The 22,455-nt window shown below is 46.3% G+C and overlaps 1 protein-coding gene across 1 annotated transcript; it reads right to left on the bottom strand.

Annotated features, from left to right (window-relative positions):
- Nucleotides 1–1,558: 1,558 nt before the first annotated feature.
- LOC123413045 (kinesin-like protein KIN-14L) lies at nt 1,559–21,186 on the bottom strand. The gene is made up of 23 exons (XM_045105989.1): nt 20,756–21,186; nt 19,840–19,963; nt 19,037–19,123; nt 18,770–18,940; nt 18,537–18,643; nt 17,741–17,872; nt 17,469–17,647; nt 16,848–17,009; nt 16,572–16,663; nt 15,302–15,453; nt 15,050–15,223; nt 14,233–14,379; nt 7,775–7,960; nt 6,808–6,879; nt 6,092–6,147; nt 5,776–5,992; nt 4,704–4,895; nt 4,280–4,501; nt 3,628–3,978; nt 3,455–3,553; nt 2,975–3,115; nt 2,714–2,872; nt 1,559–2,228 (listed from the first exon to the last, which is right to left on the bottom strand). The coding sequence occupies exons 1-23, from the start codon at nt 20,963–20,965 to the stop codon at nt 1,788–1,790; spliced, it is 3,873 nt and encodes a 1,290-aa protein (XP_044961924.1). The 5' UTR covers nt 20,966–21,186; the 3' UTR covers nt 1,559–1,787.
- Nucleotides 21,187–22,455: the final 1,269 nt, after the last annotated feature.

Below are 22,455 nucleotides of genomic sequence, written 5' to 3'. Positions count from 1 at the left end.
GGTTCCACAGCTAGAAGAACCCTTTATATAGTGGGGGGGAAATCCAACCGTTTTCCTACTCTCAGCCCGAGTCTAGCGGTAGTACCGCTGGCTGCAGCGGTACTACCGCTCGGCCCCTGGTAGTGCATACGCACTACCACCGCCAAGAAAGTCTTCGCAAAAAGGTCCGTCCACGTACAACCGCTAGGCAGAAGGTACTGAGCTCCTGGAGCGGTACTACCGCTGACCAGGGACGGTACTACCGCTAGCACTCTAGCGGTACTACCGCTAGGGCTAGCGGTACCACCGCTTGGCCCAGCGGTACTACCGCTGGGGGACCATTTGCACAGAAGAGGGAAACACAAAGGCGGGAGCCACTCCAAAGATGCTGGCAAGGGAAAAATATGTGAAGTGTGCGCATGCAAAGATTGATTCCACCCAAACCTTTCCACTACGGTTCCCCTCTTAATAGTATGGCTTTCCTATGACTCAAATAAAGAGAATCGTAGAGAACGCCGGCCTTCTGTTCCACGAACAAGGGGGCGAGTCGTCTTGTGCCGTTGACGTGTGTTATCTGAAACCTTAATCACACACGGTTAGTCCTTGGCGGTACTGTCATCAATCACCAAAATTACTTAGGCATAAACTATGCCCCAACAAGATGTTTCGTTGAGTCACCACCAAAATACAAGAAGTTTTTTAAAAGATTTAGGTGTAAGCAATTGTTGTCATAAAATCAGAAAACTTTAGACTTGATGAAATTTTCCTTTGGAATTACAAAAAAAAAGTGAAACTTTCCATGGTTTTACATAAAAATTCGTACGGAATAAATTCCATCCAACCAAAGAAGTCATAAGGCTCCTCCCAATGCTTCACTTTGGATAGGTGCTAAGCATGCCAACAAGACAAAAAATCTTATGTGGCAATCTAATTAAGAAGAAAGAGAGAAGTTTGGTGTCCTCAAGAGAAAACGGTGCTAGTCACGAGAACCTATGCAAAACATTAAAAATGAAGGGAACTAGCCTATACATGCAAGACTTTAGTTGCTAAACAATTAAATGAGGCAACCTTAGCAACAACAAACTAAGCATCAATACATTAAAGATTATGGTTGCTTAACATATTTAATGCTCTTAGCACCTCACTTAGCACCTTTGCGTTGGAGGAAGCCTAAGGCAAATATGTACGTAATAGAAACGTCAAGTTTATCCACTAGCTTTACTTAACGCTAGGACCTTCCAACAGAAATAATTTGCCACATAGTCTGCATTTCTTATTTCTAATGAATTTGGTTAGTGCTTTTAGGTGGTGAATGAGAAGACTAAAGAATCCTTCATCAAAATACTACTCCCTCTGTTTTTAAATATAAGTCTTAGATTTCACTAATGGACTACATACGGAACAAAATAAGTGAATGTATACATCCGTATGTAGTTTTCTTGTGGAACCTCTAAAAAGAGGTATATTTAGGAACGGAGGGAGTACAAGTGAGGTGTTCCCATTTGAAATGGCCGAATGGCTGATGCTAGGGTTAGATTTTCATCGTCAAACTGTCGGAGCATTGCCTTTCAGCAGTATGTAAGAGAGGCAAATTTAATATTACAAGGGCATCCATGAACTACAACAACCATGTATTTTGAATCATCGACCATCCAGTGGGTGGCAGGCAGAGAGACAAGGTGAACTCTCTTAACCCAAGACAATGCTACAACATAGGCTTGCTCATGGTGTAAACAGAAAAGGTTACATGGGACGCCCTCAAATGCATCCATATACAACATTACATATAACTACAAAATGAACTAACACTATGATCTGACGTCCTTGAAAATACCACCTCTCTCCATCTCCGCAACAATCTCTTTCAAGGCAGGTACTTTGCTAGCTAACGTTCTGTACAGTCTAGAATACCTGGCTCTTGTGCCATCGGCGGATCGTGCAAGGGCAAGCAAGCTCACTGCTTCGGGCAATTGCTCAAACACGCCTTTCATTTCCTCAAAGCCCATCTCTGCAAGAACAGATGGTCTTGGAACAACACGGATTACCTCACCACCTTTAGGTTCCTGAACCCGTTGATCCGCCTTGATAACCAGTTCACAGCTCGAATTTGCTCCGCATTTTATGATGAAAGGTGCTGTTGTCCCGGTGTTAAACTGCAGTACGTTCCACTGTGAAACTTCGCTCTCTCCCAGCATGTTGGAATTCGAGTTAGGATCAGGGGCAGGATCATCTGGGTCTTCTTGCAGTGACTGTAGAAATACATGTTAGTTCAGCTATAGTTAATGGAATATAGCCTGACACAAAACCCTATCTCGCAAGCATAAGCTAGATTAAGAAAGGAAAAACAATTGTGTCTTAACAATTCATGACTACCACCAATCGGCTGGGATTCATACAAGACAGATTGCAAAATATAAAGGTGGTCCACATCCTAGTGTATGTACAGAAACCCAAAGAAGTAATGATTAGCTAACCTAAATGTAAAGTTGCAATGAAATTTTGCATGGGAGAGATAACAGAGTGAGTCAGAACTAACCAAACCTCCTGTTACAAAAGTGATCTGTGATTTAGAGAGAACAGCTGAGAAACAAAATCCTTTGTCTTTTTATCATAACCCCATTTCCATTTGAGGGGTCATAAATCACATTCTTTATTTGAGGGCAAAGATTATGAGATACTACCTAAATACTACTCTACCATTCAGGACAGAGATTATGAGATACCATGTACATACCTCCACAGCATTCCGTGCATCCGTGATCTGCTTTTGAGCACATGGATGATCAATGTCAAGAAGAGAAGGCATCTGTGCCAAGAGGTCATCCAATGATTCTAGCAACGCTTTCTTTTTCGATTTTCGTAATGGTCTTGTAGAGCTTTGTTTTATTACTTCCTAATGTCCAAAAATGAACCAAGTATGGTGTTAGAAAACATGTCTCTCAGTATAAAACATAAAGGCAAAACAAATATAGGCCCAAATGGTGTAGCATCAGACCTTGACTTGCTTTAAGATGTTGTCTAGAGATATGAGAGATGCTAATCGTGCATCTTCAGCAGCAGTTGGAGGATTTCGGATAGGTGAACCACCTTCTTCTTTGGTTAACAAGGCAGTATCAGTCCGCATTTGTTGCATGATCTGGTAAGAGTATGATGAGGTTGAGATGCCAAGAGTACAACTGTCGACTTAAATAGTTTAAATGTACGAAGCTACAAAAGGAGTGCTGAAATGTGACTTCATCATACATCGAGGTGACACCCCCACCCCCCCAAGACTTGGTACTAGCAATCATATGGCTCTTCTAAGTTAGTGAGTTAAAAATATTTGAAGAGCAGGCAGAGAGAAACTTGTTCCATCACCAAAATTTGAACCACGGGTCATGTTTACGCTCTTCATTCATAAATTTGAGAAGTACATCAAGTGAAGTATACCAAGTGCAACACATGAAAGTAAATTTAGTGAGGGAGCTATAGGTACCTTTCTTCTTTTATGATCAACAGACTCCAGAGCAGACCGCAGTTTACTGACATGAACAGGATCATCAGCCTCCTCTGTTGCCAATGTACCAGCTATGTCCTGCAATATAACGACGGATAAGAGACAATTGTACTGAATTTGTTAGACCAGAACGTGAGGTGGGTAAATAAAACCTTCAAGTGTTGTAGCTGTGATGTGTAGACACGCTTGCTGTACTCAGATAACAGCTGGCCTAGAGCATCGGTGCTTGGGGGCTGCGCTGTACCAAGGCCAGCCATCCATCCATCCATGATAGCGGTAGATAACAATTCAAGTTGCCCAGTAGTTCCTCCAGCAACATCTCCACCAGTTACAGATAGAAAATCAAAGTTCTCTGCAAGCCATGCTCGAATTTGGCGTTGTAATTCACCAGCAGGTGTGTGAACAAAAAGAGCGGCTAAGGCTTTGTTTCCAATCGCAAAAGCCTTCGCTTCCTCAGTAATTTCCCGAAGCTTTCCTCCGGTGACATGTTGTCTCCAAGTCTCCTGTCAAATGTAGCACTAATACCAATTACTTAATGCTAGCACATATTCAAATAAGTCAACCATCTAGAAACATGGCAAGCCCGTCAAATTGTTCAGTGGCAATATATCAGCATAACATCTCCTAGCCTGACATATTGGCATCACTATGATGACCAAAAACCTGTACTTAAGTGACCATGCCAGCAATAAAGCATAGGAACCCCATCAGAACTAACTCCTACAAAAGTTAACCCACAGATATATCCAAAATGAAATAGATCTAGCAGTAAACTAGTAACAACTAAAGGAGAACAAGACATACCTCCTCAATCCCACGAAGCTTCAGAACAATCGAGGAGAATTTTGATTTCTTTTCCTGTTTAATGTTAACCTTGAAACCTTGCACATTTTCATCAATTAAGGCAACCCGTGAACCATGATCATGGTGGTAACCCGGAGACCTGCCAGGACTACTTCCCCTGCTAGAACTTCTGCTCCGACTAGTACTATTTGATTTCTCCAGAAAACGTTCAATTGGAGAAACCTTTTAAGAAGGAACAAATAGACAAATATGCTAACCCAGTTAGTACAAAAGGATGGGGCCTCTTGGCTTAAAATAATCTCCCTCTGTCCCAAAATAAGTGACTCAACTTTGTACTAACTTTAGTACAAAGTTAGTACAAAGTTGAGTCATTTAATTTGGGACGGAGGGAGTAACAGATAAAAGCAAGACAACGACATTGCACCTTAATGGACTGAAGTTCTGGGGATCTAGCAAGCAAAGATCTAATGTATAATATCCGGACCCTTGAAACTAGCATGGTATCCATAACTTTTCTTGGTTCCATTTTGCGAATGAACGAGAAGACAGCATCTCGGATCTCAGCAAGTATCTCGTGCTCCCTAGCAGCACCCGCTTTGATAACTGCAGCCAATACCTGGAAGCATATCATAATTACATAAACACTCATGAAATGAAATAAAAATTCACTATGACAGGAATACCATGAAACTGAAACAGTTAATACCAAATGTAGCCTATAAACAGTTAAAAAAGGCTGAGGATTTCAGACCTCAGACATAGTGCTCAAATCAAATTACTGTATAAAACCCCATACGAACGCATGGCCGCTTAATCAAGACACCACACAGCACATCACAATCTCTAGATAACCCCATGAGAGAAAAAAAAAACAATGACAAGCATCACTGTGCTGAATATGAAAATGGGATGTTAGTATATGCTTGTCATGCAAAATGTAGGCAGCTGTGTGCTGAATACGAAAATGGGATGGTAGTATATGCTTGGCATGCAAAAGTAGGCAGCTGTCAAAGTAGGGCTTTGGACATGTAGGGCTTTGGACATATTATACTGATCTCGAGTTTGTGGTGATTCGCATCAACTCTAACCAATCGGCGCCATTCTTCTGCCTAGACAAATTAGGCACAAAATGCATTGGACATCAAAAGATCAAAATCATAACAAATTCACAACTTGGACACACAGTAACCATCCAACTTCTTTACAGAGTTGTTTTAGTTAGTGCCACAGCCAGATGAGAACAGGCATCAACTACCAACACAGCAGCATCCTGACAGGTACTGCATTTTCAAATCCTCTGATCCCATAAATCACCTAACAATCCAATGACTATCTAATGGAACTGGACGTTCTGAATGGGTCATAGCTTTGGTGGATGGCCGGTGCCCATAATAAAATAACAATGAAATGAAATATGCAAAACCAGCTTAACAATAGAAGAATAGAACTCTTATGAGTACAATGCATATATTTTCTGGTAATTTAGCAGTACTGACCAGCATCAAAAGCTTATTTGCACCATCAGCTATTGCAGCAAATCCCTCAAAGTGGTTAGGATCAAAATCCATCAGTGCCGAAGTCAGGTACTCCCCAGCAGGTGTAGTTTTTACTAACTCATTGCTTGATTTCACTATAGCTCCACTGTTTCCAGTTTTGTCCTGAGAGATTGTTGCTGGAAATACATCTGGTGATTGAGTTTTCACACTGTTGCTCCTGCAAATACAGTTGTAAACGGAACATGGTCGGATACATTTTTCATTTCAAAAAACAGTGAGATTGGCTGGTTGCACATGTATGCATAGTAGCATTTACCTGTCTATATCCCTTCCCTGAGCATTAGTTGCTTGGTTTGAAGACGGACTTGGAGCCTACAGACAAATATTACTGCATTAGAATATCATAAGCTTTATAGCAAAATTTGCAAACACAGCTTTCCTAAACTATTCGCAAAAATAGAGTTACTGACAGATCATAAAGAGAAATGTTATCACAATGAGTGCTTATAAAATAAATGCTTCTTGGCACAGCTCACGTTGACACAGTACACTGAAAGACATTGAAAACAAAACAAGAATGGTGAAGTTGAAACAACTCATGTGGAGTTTCTGCATTTGCTACGTTGGACAAGCTCTCCTTTTTAAAGGACAAGTGAGAACAGATTAGAGGATATGCAGTTAACAGTTCATGTTAATTCCAACTTAAAGAGGAAAAGGGAAAAAGGAACAATAGGCAAAGTAAGATATACACACAAATGTGACATTGCCAGATCATTACAACATAAGGAATGGAGGATCATGATCATCACTCGCAAAGACACACGTGCAGATTGAAGAAAGTAGATATTTAGTTCCTTGTGGGGTGCAAAGTTGCCTGAACATGCACTACAGCATCAAGGGACAGACAAGAAAAAGTGTCAGAAATGACTTATCTTTAGACCTTTTCACAAGCACTAAAGGAGTCCAGGAAATGGGACAAACTGAATAAAAAAGGGCCCAACAGTTGAATAAAGTGAAGGTATTCCAGGACACCTGAGGAGAGTTTCCTAATCCCGATTTCTCTGTAAGTCTGTCAAAGAGCTTTTCGTTCTCCTCATGCAGTTTCTACATTAATCAAGGCAATGTTTCAAAAGTAAGACATTAATCAAAGTGCAGCAAATGAAGGACAACGGTTCGTAAAACCAAAGGAACCAGAATCTTGACTTGTCTTGGCTTAAATATAAAGAATAGAGAAATCATACAAGCCCATAATACACAGAAGTCCAAAAGTAGTAAAAGGTAGCTACAAAGTCTGACCACCAAACTTAATACACAAAAGAATATAACAAATACTCCCTCCGTCCCGAAATGTAAGACGTTTTTTGACACTATGATAGTATCAAAAAACATCTTCATTTAGGGACGGAGGGAGTATATCAGAATACAATTTAACTGGATGCAAACAAGTCTCCTCTAAAATTGGTGTTGAACATCAGGTGGTACATAATCAGCAATAGAGCTGTTAACATTAAGCTAGCAGGTCTCATAATCTGAGTATAGAAATCAGATGTAAATAAGTATAGTTTTTCTTACTATTCATTAAGTATAGATTTAAGATCGTTTTTATATATAATCTTGCTTTATTATGCATGAGAACATGAATACAACCAACCAACAGTGTTCTATAAAACTGTCTTCTCAAATTTGCACCTTCTGCAAGTAGGATGGAAACTCCTAAGCTGAATGCAAATGCCTTTGAAACTGACAGTGAGAGTGCTCGTTTCTCACACGATGATCAGTTTGACCAATTAAAAATACATTTATTAAGTTGCTATCAGTGGGTGGGAAAGAACTGGTAACAGAAGTCCAGAGACACCACTAATTAGTCACACACCCAAACTTGAGGTAATTTTTTGTGATTACTAAGCATATAATTCAAGCAAAAATCTCACATTTGCATGCATTTAGGTGGAACAAGTAATACTTAGTGATGAAAGACAATTCCATAAAGTATCAATACCTCAATAAGGGCATCCCTTTTTGCTAACTCCTCTTCAAGCCTTTTGGTCACTGATGATGACTCAGCGGTTGATTCCATCATCTTTGGGGTTGAAATAACTGAAGCGGATTCAGATCCAATTGTTGATCTTGCATCACTAGAGTTCAGAGCGTCATTAAGTTGAGACTCAATGGACTTAAGTTTTGCCTGTAAATTGTAGGGACAAAATAAGCATGCAAAATACAAGTGGGTATTCGAATATATAAAAAAGTTGGCTTTCTAACCATACTACAGCAATTAGTTAACACTCAAATCTCACCAGCGGATACACTACTATCGAATAGTACTATTGAATAGTGTGACAGACAATCTGGTCGTAATCGCATTATAGACCCTTATGGCCAGATTATGGAAGGAAGAACCAAATTAGATGCCAAGTTATGATACAATTTAGTTGGGCAAAAGAGAATGTTAATGAAGTCTTTTTTTTTGCATGGAGAGAATGCCAGTAAAGTTGAAACATGGTATAGCCAGAATGAGAGTCCAAAAACATCTACATGATGGTGGCATGGTGAATAATAACCCGAGGATGAACCACACTCTCTTGCATATACTTATACCATCTGTTATGACCGGTACAACGTACCAACGGAGGGGGCCCAATGGGCAGGGTTAGTTACGGGCATAGCCCAAGTTATCTTAGCTATCTTAGAGTCCAAGTTATATTAGATTCCAAGTTATATTAGAGTCCACGTTATCTAGGGTTTAGTGGAGGCTGTCCTCCTATATAAACACATGTACCCCTTCAATATTAATCAGACAATAAACAGTATTCTGTTGTCGTCTCCCTCAAGAGACGGGAGCCCCAAACCCTAGCCGCCCCTCTCTCTCTCTCTCTCACGCCGCGACGGCGCCCAACCGCCGGCGTCCCCAACCTCGCAGCCCGCACTTCCACCCCTACAACCTACGTCCGAGACCTGGTAGAACCCTAGCCTCTACCAATTTGGTATCAGATAGCTTGGGTTCGATGAGTTTGTCGGACCTTGCCACCACCACCGCCGCCGCACCAGTCGCCGCCACCGGCCACCTCAGGTCCGGCCGCCTCCGGTACTGCGGCCCTGGCGGCCAAAGCCACCCCCGTCCTCTCCCCGGCGAAGATGTCCTCGGCAATCCGCGACCTCACCCTGGCGGTCACCAACCTTCGGACCTTCCTCCAGGCTCCGTACGCGACCCCGCCACCACCGCCCCTGGCCACCGTCGCGCCCCAGGGCCTACCGATCAACCAGGTCAGGTGGCCGTCGTCGCCGTCCCCGCTGCCGACGTGGCTCGACACGCCGACCTACACGACGGTGTTGCAGCCGCCCGCCACCACCTTCGGGGGGTTCGGCGGGTATACTGGCCCGTACGCCGGGAGCTCTGTGGTGCCACAGCACCCTCCTTCCGCCGCGCTGGGTCGCCACGAGGGCGCCCACGCGGCCTCGCCACACGTGCAGCAGTCGCCCCGCTTCACCAAGCTGGAGTTCTCCACCTACGACGGCACCGTCGACCCCCTGAACTGGCTCAATCAGTGCGATCAGTTTTTCAGGGGCAACGAACCATGGCGTCCGACCGCACGTGGATCGCCTCCTAGTACCTCCGTGGCGCCGCACAGACGTGGTACTACGCCCTCGAGCAGGACGAGGGCGGGATGCCTCCGTGGGAGCGCTTTCGCGACCAGTGTCTCCTTTGGTTCGCCCCCCCCCCCCCCATACGTGGGAGCCGCCTGGCCGAGCTCGGTCGCCTCCCCTTCACCACCTCGGTGCAGGACTTCGCCGACCACTTCCAGACGTTGGCCTGCCATGCGCCTGACGTCACGGCTCGCCAACGCGCCGAGCTCTTCGTCGGCGGCCTTCCCGACCACATCCGCATCGACGTCGAGATGCACGAACACCAGGACCTGCAGACGGCCATGTACTACGCGCGCGCGTACGAGCAACGCGCCAACACCCTGCAGCAGGCGTTCCCGGGCCGCGGCACGCGTCCCCCGACACGCCCCACCTTGCCGGCCACTACTGCGACTGCCCCCGCGCCGACACGCACCTTCCGGCGCTTGACGTCGGCCGAGCAGCTCGAGCGGCGCCGCAAGGGCCTGTGCTTCAACTGCGACGAACCGTATGCGCCGGGTCATACGTGTGCCCGCCTGTTCTACTTGGAGACCGTCGACGACGCGGAGGTGGAGGCCCTCACCGCGGAGCTCGACGCCACTCTCCGAGGCCGGCGTCACGACCTACGGGCCGGTCGATGCAACCGCCTTCGTCGTCTCCCTTCATGCCATGGTTGGCATCAAGACGGCGAAGACGATGCTGCTTCCGGTGACAATTAACGGGGAGCGTCTCACCACGCTCGTGGGCACGGGCTCGACGCACAACTTCCTGTCCGGGGACGCCATGCGCCGCCTCGCACTCCAACCGGCAGGCTCGGAGAAGTTCAGCGTCACCGTCGCCAACAGGGACCGCCTTGCTTGCCAGGGCATGGCGCGGCAGGTTCCCGTCCTCACCGGCGACGAGCCGTTCTCCATCGACTGCGTCGGCATCGACCTGGGCTGCTACGACTTCATCTTCGGCATCGACTTCCTGTCCACTCTTGGCCCCATCCTTTGGGACCACGATGTGTTGTCCCTCATCTTCTGGCGTGAGGGCGGCCGTCGCATCCAGTGGACGGGCATCGGCAGCTCCGGCGCCGCGACCCCGCAGCTGCAGTTGATGGCGGCCGCACTGGACGAGGCGCATCCCCTCCTGGCCGACCTCCTGCAGCAGCACGGCGACATCTTCGACGAACCACAGGGCCTCCCTCCCACGCGGCCCTATGACCACCGCATCCACCTGCTGCCGGACTCGGCGCCTGTCGCCGTGCGCCCGTACCGGTACCCTCAGCTACAGGAAGACGAGCTCGAGCATCAGGTGGCGGTCATGCTCGCGCAGGGCATCATCCGGATTTCAACATCGCCGTTCTCCGCCCTGGTGCTCCTAGTGCGCAAGGCCGACGGCACATGGCGCTTCTGCATCGACTACCGCGCCCTCAACGCCTTGACGTCCAAGGACAAGTTCCCCATCCCCGTCGTGGATGAGCTCTTGGACGAGCTCCACGGAGCGCGCTTCTTCACCAAGCTCGACCTTCGCTCGGGCTACCATCAGGTGCGCATGCACCCTGATGATATCGAGAAGACGGCGTTCCGCACTCACCATGGCCACTTCGAGTTCATGGTGATGCCGTTCGGCCTCTCCAACGCGCCGGCGACCTTCCAGGCCCTGATGAACGACATGCCCAGTCCATACTTGTGTCGCTTTGTGCTTGTTTTCTTTGATGACATCCTGATCTATAGTGCATCTTGGGCGGAGCACCTACAACACGTGGCCATCATCTTCAACGAGCTTCGAGCGCATTGTCTTCACCTCAAGCGCTCGTTCGGCACGACCTCCGTCGCGTACCTGGGGCACGTCATCTCGGCGGACGGGGTAGCGATGGACGCGGACAAGGTCGCCGCCGTCGCCGCGTGGCCGACTCCGCGGTCACCGCGGGCGCTCCGCGGCTTCTTGGGCCTCGCCGGCTACTATCGGAAGTACATCCGGGACTTCGGCCTCATCGTCGCGCCACTGACGCGACGCCTTCTCCTGGGACGAGGAGGCGACTACGGCATTCGAGGCTCTCCAGCGGGCGCTCACGACAGGACCCGTCCTCCAGATGTCGGACTTCGATATGGCGTTCATGGTGGGCTGCGACGCCTCGGGCATCGGCTTCGGCGCCGTCCTCCACCAGGGCGAGGGACCGCTCGCCTTCTTCAGCTGCCCCTTCGCCGCTCGCCATCACAAGCTCGCGGCCTACGAGCGCGAGCTTATTGGGCTGGTTCAGGCGGTGCGCCACTGGCGGCCTTATCTTTGGGGCAGGTCGTTCCGTGTGCGCACGGACCACTACAGCCTCAAGTTCTTGCTGGACCAGCGCCTCTCCACCGTTCCGCAGCACCGGTGGATCAGCAAGCTCTTCGGCTTCGACTTCACCGTTGAGTACCGCCCCGGCCGTCTCAACACGGTCGCCGACGCCTTGTCCCGCTGCGACACTGAGGATGTCGGGGACGACGTCGCCATGGCTGGCACTATCATGTGCATCCGTTCCAGGCCATCTTTCGCCTTCATCGACGACATTCGCCAGGCAACTTCGACGGCCGCGGACGCGCAGGGCCTGCGCCAGCGCCTTGACGCCGGAGAGCTGGCAGCGCCTGGACGAGGGGCTGCTCCTCCATGGCCGCCGCATCTTCGTGCCCGACCATGGCGACCTGCGCCACCAGGTCCTGACCTTGGCGCATTCTGCAGGACACGAGGGCGTGCAGAAGACTCTCCATCGTCTCCGGGCTGATTTTTACATCCCCGGTGATGGCGCGATGGTCCGCGAATGGGTGCGGTCGTGCGTGACGTGCCAGCGGAACAAGATGGAGACACTACAACCCGCGGGTCTACTGCGGCCGCTAGACGTACTACGCTGTGTTATTGGTGGGCGGATATTTCCATGGACTTCATCGAGGGCCTTCCCAAGGTGGGCGGCAAGTCCGTCATCCTCACGGTGGTTGATCGATTCTCCAAGTACGCGCACTTCATCGCCCTGGGTCATCCATATACAGCCGCCTCCGTGGCGCGGGCCTTCTTCGACGGCATCGTCAACCTCCACAGTTTTCCTTCGTCCATCGTCAGCGATCGTGATCCCATGTTCACGGGACATGTCTGGCACGATCTCTTTCGACTGGCGGGCGTGAAGCTCCGCATGAGCACGGCGTTCCACCCTTAGACAGACGGCCAATCCGAGGTGGTCAACAAGGTGATCGCCATGTACCTACGCTGTGTTACTGGTGATCGTCCACGAGCTTGGGTGGACTGGTTGGCGTGGGCGGAGTACTGCTACAACACCTCCTATCACTCCGCCCGGCGCACCACGCCTTTCGAGGTGGTCTACGGGCGCCCACCTCCGGCGATGCTCCCTTACGAGCCTGGGACGGCTCGGTCCGAGACGGCGGGCAACTTACTCCGCACCCGCGACGACATTCTGGCTAAGGCGCGCCAGCGTCTTCTCCAAGCACAACAGCTAGCCCGAAAGTACTACGATGCTCATCATCGCGAGGCGGAGTTCGCGGTGGGCGATTGGGTGTGGCTGCGCCTCCTCCACAGGACCAAGCAGTCTCTGGACCCGCGCTCCAAGCGCAAATTGGGACCTCGCTACGCCGGTCCCTTTCGTGTGCTGGAGCGTGTCGGCACACTCGCATACCGCTTGGAGCTGCCAGCTGGTTCTCGCCTCCACGACGTCTTCCATGTCGGCTTACTGAAGGCCTACCGCGGGGACCCTCCTGCAGCAACGCCGGCCCTTCCTCCTACTTCGGATGGCCGCCTCCTTCCAGCTTCTGCACAGGTGGCGAAGGTGCTGGAAGCGCAGCAGCGTCGCGGCGTCTGGCATGTCTTGGTACAGTGGACCGGCCTGCTAGAGGAGGAAGCGACTTGGGAGAAGCTTGACGATTTCCGCCAGCAGTTTCCAGATGTTCAGCTCGAGGACGAGCTGTTTGAGAAGACGGGGAGAGATGTTATGACCGGTACAACGTACCAACGGAGGAGGCCCAATGGGCAGGGTTAGTTACGGGCTTAGCCCAAGTTATCTTAGCTATCTTAGAGTCCAAGTTATATTAGAGTCCAAGTTATATTAGAGTCCACGTTATCTAGGGTTTAGTGGAGGTTGTCCTCCTATATAAACACATGTACCCCTTCAATATTAATCAGACAATAAACAGTATTCTGTTGTCGTCTCCCTCAGGAGACGGGAGCCCCAAACCCTAGCCGCCCCTCTCTCTCTCACGCCGCGACGGCGCCCAACCGCCGGCGCCGGCGTCCCCAACCTCGCAGCCCGCACTTCCACCCCTACAACCTACGTCCGAGACCTGGTAGAACCCTAGCCTCTACCACCATCATAAGTGGGTGTAATGCTAAAAAAATGCATTATCTTGCAGCACGAATTTTTATGGCTGCACTGTAAGAAGCTACAGCATGCATATATATTTTTTCATGGAGCCAACACATGCTAAGGCCGCGTTCGATAACCCTCCAGCTCCGTAAAATACGGGAGCGGACGGAGCGGCACTTTTACAACTCCAAGAAAATACGCTCTGGGTCGCCCGCTCCGCTCCCGCCGCTCCAGGAGCGGAGTGCTGCCGAACAGAGCCTAAATAACAATGCACCACCATTTTGTTGCTTTACATATTTATATTGTCGAAGACTATACATCAAAAGCCACTGGCTAAATTGACTAATTGGGTGAAACAATCATAAACAACACAAAATATGTCTAGCTTTTTTAGTGAACATATTAACAATAGCATTAATCAAGAGAAAATTTTGAGAAGGAAGACACAATGATTTCAATAGCTTTTTTAGTGAACATATTAACAATAGCATGAATCAACATTTAACCTGTAGCGATTGAATCGTTAAATTGCGTTCGTGCATCTTAATTTTCTGCTCTTGCTCAACTTCCAAAAGACGAGAAATCTGGTCCCTTAGCTGATTGTTCTGTTCTTTCTCAATCTTGTGCTTGTCAGCGAGCATTAAATTTTCAGACTGCGATAAATAAAAAGACAACTAAAATGTCAAACACCTTGAATGTTTAATACTACAAGACTGCAGGTTGAGTATCCAAAAGATTATAAACTGAACTACACCTACGACTTACTCCTAGTACATTCTAGATAACATCTCAATGACACATTAGCAACATAAATTACTGAAGATCAAACAGAGATGCACCATCAGCAAAACTGGTCTTATAACGACAATGAACAAATGTAGCTTTTCCACATAAAGTTGGAATTGATCACCCCAGAACTAGGAATAGGATACCTTAAAACTAGAAACTCCCGAATCACCCTGTATGTTTCTAAATAGATGCTAGTTCAGACAATGGCCAAATACACACACATTTGACCATTACATTTTTGCTAGCTGTTACTAAAAGTTGTAGAAGATACTATGATATCCAAGTACCTCTGATGACAATTATTAATATAACTACAGAACTAAACTTTTTGTGTATATCAAAGATATAAATATTTCATGTGCATGCACTCTTAAATACTCCCTCTGTACCTAAATAAGAGGGAGTAATGTTTATTTGGACACAGTTTGTTTTATCCAAACTTCCTAGTTCTTAAATAACTGTCAAATGGTCATAATTGATTGTATTTAGCTTGGCATTAGTTTGATTCAGAGCAGTAGTATGGGTAGTACTGACCTTCAGGTCAGTTTGTAGTGTAGAAGAAACTCTCCATGCCTTCTGCACTTCGTTGAAGAGCAGCGTGCATTGGTCGTTAGCCTCTGATAGAGAAAGTTTCAACCCTAGAACTTCTTGCCTCAAGTCCGAAACCTCCTTTTCTTTCTCATGCAATTCTTTACGTGAATCATTCGCCTATAAATAAAATAGAAATATGGTTAACTGGCTATAAGAGTTAAAATGGAACCATGCAAATATCGATCAAACCCATACCACATCTCTCCATTTCTTGATAGTATCACGATTTCCAAGGCTCAATTCAGCATTTCTTGCTCTGGCTGAAAAGCTGAGTGTGGACAAAGTTCTAGACAAATTTGAAGCACTTGGACTTACATGCACAACCAACAAAATCTTCGAGCTGCTTCCTGCACGAACGAAGAAATGTAAAACTAAGAATGGTATTGGTTGTGGAAGCTTCCTTTTGGTCTTACTACATTTATTGTATGCTAATAAAGGGAACAATTTTCCCTGCGGCCTGTGTTCAGATAGATAAATATACATGAACACTAGAAAATCTAATAAGTATCGCACTGTTTGTAAGGCGTCCCACCTTGGACGTTTAGGTGGCAAGGCACCCTAGCAGCGCCTTACAAGTATGCCCGCTTTAGGCGCTTAGGCCTCAGAGCAGTTGGTGCTCGCCTTAGGTCGCCTTACCGCCTTATAAACAATGAAGTATCTAATCACTATTTTCCTAGTTATACCATATGAATGGTAGCATCCGGTAATTGCATTGTTCAATAAGAGTAATAGGGCATAAAAGCTACTCCCTCCGATCCAAAAAAAAAGTGTTGCAGCTTTGAACTAGGGTTGAACTAACCTTAGTTCAAAGCTTCAACACTTTTTTCCGATCGGAGGAAGTAATGATTTTCCATCATATGCTGATTCACATGCATTGTCGTTTCTTAATGTGTGAAACATAGAAGGGGGGTTTATATCACTAAACGGATGGATAACAGACTCTGATTTTTATGAAGCAGATGCATTTCCATTTCCAGGAATCAACCATGCATTATCAAACATGTTATGACGACGAATCCAGTACATCCTTCATTTCGGTGTTCTGGTACTACACTTTCCAAATTGCATTTATGCAAACATGATAATTTCTATTAAAAGCTAAGATGGTAAGGGCCTCATATGGCCTCACATCATTTTAAACTACGGAATTAAGTTCAGTAGAAACTGTGAGAACTAAAACAGATGAGAGTATAAGATTTACTTCGTGTAGTATTTAATTATATTTCATCTTTTACAAATTCTTAGGAGTGGTTAGTATTTTGTGTTCCTGTCACATGGATTATTTGTGTTATTTGCCCTACAATCTCCTAAAACATTTTTTCTGGTATGGATGTATGGAAGGGGGCATCAGATGGATACACCCTCCGTTAGCACTTTGGTTGCAACTAACCAGGAACAGACTCCATTGCACTTAGAACAAAAAATAATAAAAGAGCATGCCCTTACAGGGAAAGTAACTATTTACCAAGAGAGTCAGCTAAGATTTGTATAAGTCTTGAATTTCCAGACAGAACAGGCTCCTTCTTTGCACTTAAAGAGGCCAAAGCATCACCCAACCTACGGATAACAAATTGAGAGCCCTCTTATATAAAGAAAGGAAAAAATAAATGCATTAACAAGAAATGATCAAATGAATATGCACCATTGAGGTGTAGCATAATAGGTCACTGCCAATCAAATCATCAATGAGGAAATGAGCAAACTAAACAGAAAACAAGGAACACAGAGTCATGCTACTTACGCAGAAAGTGACTTTGAGACGTGCAAACAGTCTGTTACATTATCTCTATTGGCATCCTCCTCAAGAAGGCATTCGCTAGCTGGCAAATCTACTAGAGAAAGCTTACTGTACAGATGTTCTCCTGTTACATAGTTTCTGTAGTGTATATGGATGGTAATAATCCTGAAAAGAAAAGGATTATTTTTTAGTACTTCCACAGATAAGTTAGTGGCATGAATGAAACTAAAAATTAAAAAATTATCCAAACAGTGGCTTGTAACAAAAAGTTTCACAGTTACAATGGCAAGAGCAGGGAGGAACAATAGAAAAGGCAATGTTAAGTTTCTTCAAAAGTAATGAACCCAGAACAGCAGACAATAGTCTGTTTCATCTTCAAATAGGCACTGATGAAGATACAAATAATCAGAACAAAGCTTATGACAGAGACATTAAGAACCAGAAAAAGGATTAATAAGCCACGAAGAAATAATGCCCTTTTCAAATATTTATCTGATAAATGTACTAGGGAGTACAAACCAGATATTAAATTCATCATTGCATCACAAAAAAAGATATTTGACCTAGAAAAAAGCAATGTTATGGGGTATGGATGAAAGGAGAAAATAACAGTTATTGACATACAGGTGAGATACGATGGCCTTTGACGAATGTACAGACTGATTTTGAAGTGCTGTCTTTAGGGCTCCAGAGAATTCCAATGGATTTTCAACCTTCTCCTGCACAAGTTCCACAAAGGATTCTTGCACACCCATGCGAACTTTCAGGGCTGTGCTTCTAGATTCTGACAGCAAATCCCGGACCTGTGTGAAGCGAATAGATGCAATTAGGCTGCTGTGATACCAGCTATACAAGGAAACTGCAGTCATATTCACTTGACAGAATTGTATTGGTACCTGATCATTGTAAAGTTCACAGGCAGTAAAATAGAAGTTAAAGTGTGATGTGGAAGTAGTATCCGAGTTTGAAAGATCAAATAGCTCCTCAAAGCATCGGAGATACAAACCACGATCATGGCTAGATCCTTCCTGAAAAGAAGGCATGAAAATTTCAGTCAAAGAGTATTGCATCTATGAATTTAAACAAACATCAGTCAAGAGCATGCAAGAATGTAAGCTCCTATGTCTTGTTCTACAGTACCTGGGATCAGTTTTTATCAAACAATAAAGTAATTCTGAGACACCGGTGTTGCCCTAAAAGTGTGCTAAGATATTACAGTTACCCATTGAATTTATATAATAGTGCTGTTTGAGGAGTGTCGTTGCATTTCTTTGTCAACAAGTGATCGACGCTCATCATTCTGACGGCTCTCAATACATTAGTTGCATTTTCTTCTTTGTTAGGATACGCGAATTACATGATTGAATAAGATATATGTATTCTAACGTACAATCACAGGCTGATAATATAGACTTTGACTATTGCACCTCGTAAGAAATCAAAGGGTGACAGATTTCATAATGCATGTTCCTATAAGAAAAAAAAAAGTTAGGCTCCATTCGTGGTTTTCATGGCTCTGGGCTTGTCATAGTGAAGATATTTGCCATATCAAGATGTTATTATTTTTATAGTATACTTCTTGCAAATAATTCAGAGAGCAAGAAATGACACCAATGCAACCTAAACACTCTGTAACTTAGAATGTGTAATTTCATGAAAAATAATTATAAACACATCAGAGTAGATGAAAACCAGTGTATGTGTCTTTCCAGAGCGGCTTTGACCATACGCAAATATGGAGATGTTGTACCCATCCAAGGCAGACTGCACAAACGGTTGAACATCGTGGAAAAGTTCACCTTCAAAGCATTTGAAGGACAGAGTCAGTGTAAGAGTTAGATATATCAAAAAAAAACATATTATCAAAGTTTTGTGCAGTCTAGCACTGATCAATTGCATCCTACATGGCTCATCATCGATCTTACCTTGCCCGATGTGGGGACCATATACCCTGTCAAACTCATAATCCTTCTTAGGGTTTGTCAACGACTCATCTCCAGTGTTTACACGGATAGTAAAATCATCTGGAAACTCGACCGCTGATGGACCCTCATCTTCGAATAATGGTCTGCTACGGCAGAATACTTTGACATTGCCTGAAAGGTGTTCATAATTATGACTGACGCTAAAAAGATTCCATGCATAAAGATGAGTCATGTGTAAGTCAGGCAGTACAGAACATGGTAGAGTACCTTTCAAGGTCAATAAGTCATTGAAAAGCCTTTTCTTCTCATGAATCAAAGGAGTGATTCTAGTTTCAGTTTCAAGTGCAGCTTGATCTACAGCAGCAAAAGACATAACCTCAGGTAACAATGAAATTATATTAAAAATAGATGATTAGCACAACAGAGCAAGTTGCAACGCATGAAGAAGCATGATCCTCTATCTCTTCTGATTATGTACAGTGCGTGATTTGGAAAAAAAAGCGCCCTTAGAACATGATAACAACATCCAAGTCGGTTTGCCATGTCGTTTTAATGCCCGGGGCATAATTTTATTACCAGTGGGTTCATATAGTTACTATTAAAATTTGTGGACATGAGATTATAGAATGTACTTAACTACTTAAGGGGTGTAATGTGCTATTCATTATAACTGCAATATGCCCTAGCAAAACTTATATATATAAAATATATCATGTCCCAGCTTTAAAAACAGAGCATGGGTATATGAATGTAAGAGTTGCACATAACCCACCCTATAATTTATAAACAGGGAATCATTATATTACAAACACCTGCAACCATATTATACTGCGCAATGTGCCAAATAGAGAAATTTCACTACAAGCATATAGCTTGTTCCAGGAGCCTTGAAAACACAATACCAATCACCCCGGTAAAACCACTATCAAAATTAACATTAACAAGCCTAAAAGTACAAGGAAAACATAAACAACTAGATGTTCATAAATGATTAAGCAGGATCCCCTCATTAACACAGGGGAAACGAAGCTAATACTTAACTGAACACCATGAAGAGATATTGAACTTACCTAGTTTCCGAGTTCTATCTGCAAGAAACCCAAGATAGCGAGTGACGCGGCCGAGTTTTGCGTTGGAATACTCAAGAAGGTCACTGGCTTCTTGTCTAAGTTCCAAGCAGTCCTCTCTGGCAAGCTGCAAGTGTAATTTATAAAAGTGAGTTATAAGAAATGACCAAATACCAACACAAGGAGGAACGAGAGAAAAAACATGAAGTGAACGCATATTATCATGCACATCAAATCATGTTGATTTGACATAATCATCATAACTCCGGTATTTGCATAAATTAACAAGAATAGTTTCCTGGAATTTTTCATGTGAAAGCAAAATTATGATTAATATTGAAAGTGTGAACAGTATTATCCTGCTCAAGTTTGTTTACACTCCTCATTCCTAGTGAACGAGGTAATGGCACACGATTGGTTCCAGTTGAGTAGTTTCAGTTCACCAAAATTAAGGAAAATCATAACAGACATCTTGTCCTCGAACATGCTAAATGAATACAATGTTGGAACCTGTCACCCCACCATGGTACTATCTCATGTTGAACCAACACCAGTAACAGAAACGCATTGGCCGTAGTCTCCTCAATTCGAGGCATTATTACTAGTTGAGCAGAGCACAGCCAGACGAGGTTCGTCAATCAAACAAATTCCAAAATTATAAACCGTATGTGCAACTAAACTGCGAGTTCGAGCTCTAGGCCCAACAGAGAGCCTTCGCTAACACTCCCCAACACATGGGGCACGCGTCCGAATCCTCTACCTCGGCCAGCTCATTGGTAAACCCAAAATGCAGGAATCCGCTGAGCCGGCGCGAAACACACGGCAACATCCCCCGCTCCAGCGACCCCACCCAGCTAATCACCCCCATCCCCCGGACAGAAACGAGCCCACGGGCCGCGCCACTCAGCGGAACAGGCACCTGGACGCTGTCGGCGAGCTGGTCGAGGCGGTCGGCGACGGGCATGGCGCCGGACCCGCGGGGCGCCCCCTCGGAGGAGCGCGCCACCATGGCCGTCGGCGGCGCCCTGGGCATGGCGGTGGGCGGCGCCAGCGGCGTCGAGGCCGCGGCCGGCGTCGGCGGCTGGAAGCCGGGGAGGTCCCAGGACCAGCCACCGCGCGCGTCCGCCATTGGCGCCGCGACGACCGGGAACCCTAGATCGAGCGCGGGCGCGGCCCGGCGGGGTTTAGAGGCCCGCGGGGGCGGTGCGGGGCGAGGGGCGGACGAGGAGGCGGTGGTGGTGGTGGTGGTGGACGGAGTGGAGGGGGAGACGCGGCCCCTATTCCTCTTCTATCTATCGCTTCGGGGGGAGGGAGGACAGGGGCCAGAAGTTTTTCCGCTTTCGCATTTCCGCGGCGTTGTTTTGTTCCCCTCGTTCGGGGGTCTCTCGCGTCCGCCCGGCCCGACGCCTTTTGGCGTCGGTTTTTGTTCTTGGCTCGGCCGTGGTTTGAATCCCCTCGCCGGGGCCCCGCCCCCCGCTGCGGGAGGGTAAATGCTCGCCGTACCCGACGAGGTGTACTACTCACGGTGGTGGCATCGGTTGGGGGCTTGAGGGAACGCACGGTGGCATTGATTTGGGGTCCGAGAAAAACCACCTGCGTGGAGTGAATGGAACCGTGCAGACAGCCGAGGGAAGCAGCTGGGAATTGTGTCTCTCTCTTTTTTGCGAATGGAATGGTGCCTTCCTGATTTTCAAAGGATGACGGAAAAGGTCGCTCTCTCTTGTTTGGTTCACGCATCGTTTTAGCCTTTTGATTGATGGAGAAAAATGGGAAAATGATAGCTACTACTATGTCGTTGTGGCTGTTTATGGAGAGAAAAATGTATGTTGAAGCCTTACAAAGTCCGTGTTTCAAAGGATTTTTCGATCCTCAATGGGGGAACAATGTGCTAGGGCAATTTTATGATGTCCAACTATTTAATAGAATGAAAATACATGTTACTTTTCATCATAAACAAACAAAATACGTATGTGTCTAATAGGAGCAGGTCTCCTATCAAAGCGCTGACGTAGGTTATAGAGGTGGAAGGCTGGCTGGCGAGGTTGGGGTCGCACGAGAAAAACACATACTTGACATGCAGGAGCAGGCCCACAGTGGTGTCATCTGTGCGGCCCGCACAGTGCCCATGATTCGGGAGGAGAGAGGCCAAAAAAATTACATAGGCCTGGTATTGACAAAAAATTGGGCCAATAGGCAGTCTTGGATGGTGTTGGACCGAACCGCTAAAGCAGCGACGGGACGAGGCTTTCGATGGGCGCTGCTCGCGAGGGCGAGTCTATCGAGGCCGACTCGATCGTGGCATAACCGAACGACAAACGTCGCCACCTCCTCGACTCCTCGGTCTTGACCCTACATACTGGTCTGCCTGCCGCACAGCCATAGTGCCATCAAGCATCACTGCATCAGCGGATCCGCCATCTCCATCTGCCCAGTGCCCTGCCGATGTGGTGTTGTGCGGTGCGTGCGGAGCCATCTGCATCTCACCAGCTGCTCGATCTGTCTCCAGGTCCTTACTAGTTACTGCTTAGCAATCTGGTATACGTCATATTTTTAATTTTAATTTTGTAATTAACATTTGGCAGAGATTGCAGACCTTGATTAGAGATTGATTTTTATCGC

The sequence above is a fragment of the Hordeum vulgare genome, chromosome 7H (genome assembly GCF_904849725.1).
Source record: "Hordeum vulgare subsp. vulgare chromosome 7H, MorexV3_pseudomolecules_assembly, whole genome shotgun sequence".
Classification (NCBI taxonomy): Eukaryota; Viridiplantae; Streptophyta; class Magnoliopsida; order Poales; family Poaceae; genus Hordeum; species Hordeum vulgare.
Note: the sequence above shows the minus strand (reverse complement) of the source record. Positions and strands in the feature narration are given on the sequence as shown.

What these genes read in the sequence shown, in the direction of transcription:
- LOC123413045 (XM_045105989.1), bottom strand. Translation starts at nt 20,965, where the DNA reads ATGGCGGACGCGCGCGGTGGCTGGTCCTGGGACCTCCCCGGCTTCCAG. An exon ending in AATCTTAGCTGACTCTCTTG is followed by an intron (nt 15,454 to 16,571) that starts GTAAATAGTTAC and finishes TCGTTCGTGCAG; the next exon opens with GAAGCAGCTCGAAGATTTTG. An exon ending in CACTACAAACTGACCTGAAG is followed by an intron (nt 14,380 to 15,049) that starts GTCAGTACTACC and finishes TATTTATCGCAG; the next exon opens with TCTGAAAATTTAATGCTCGC.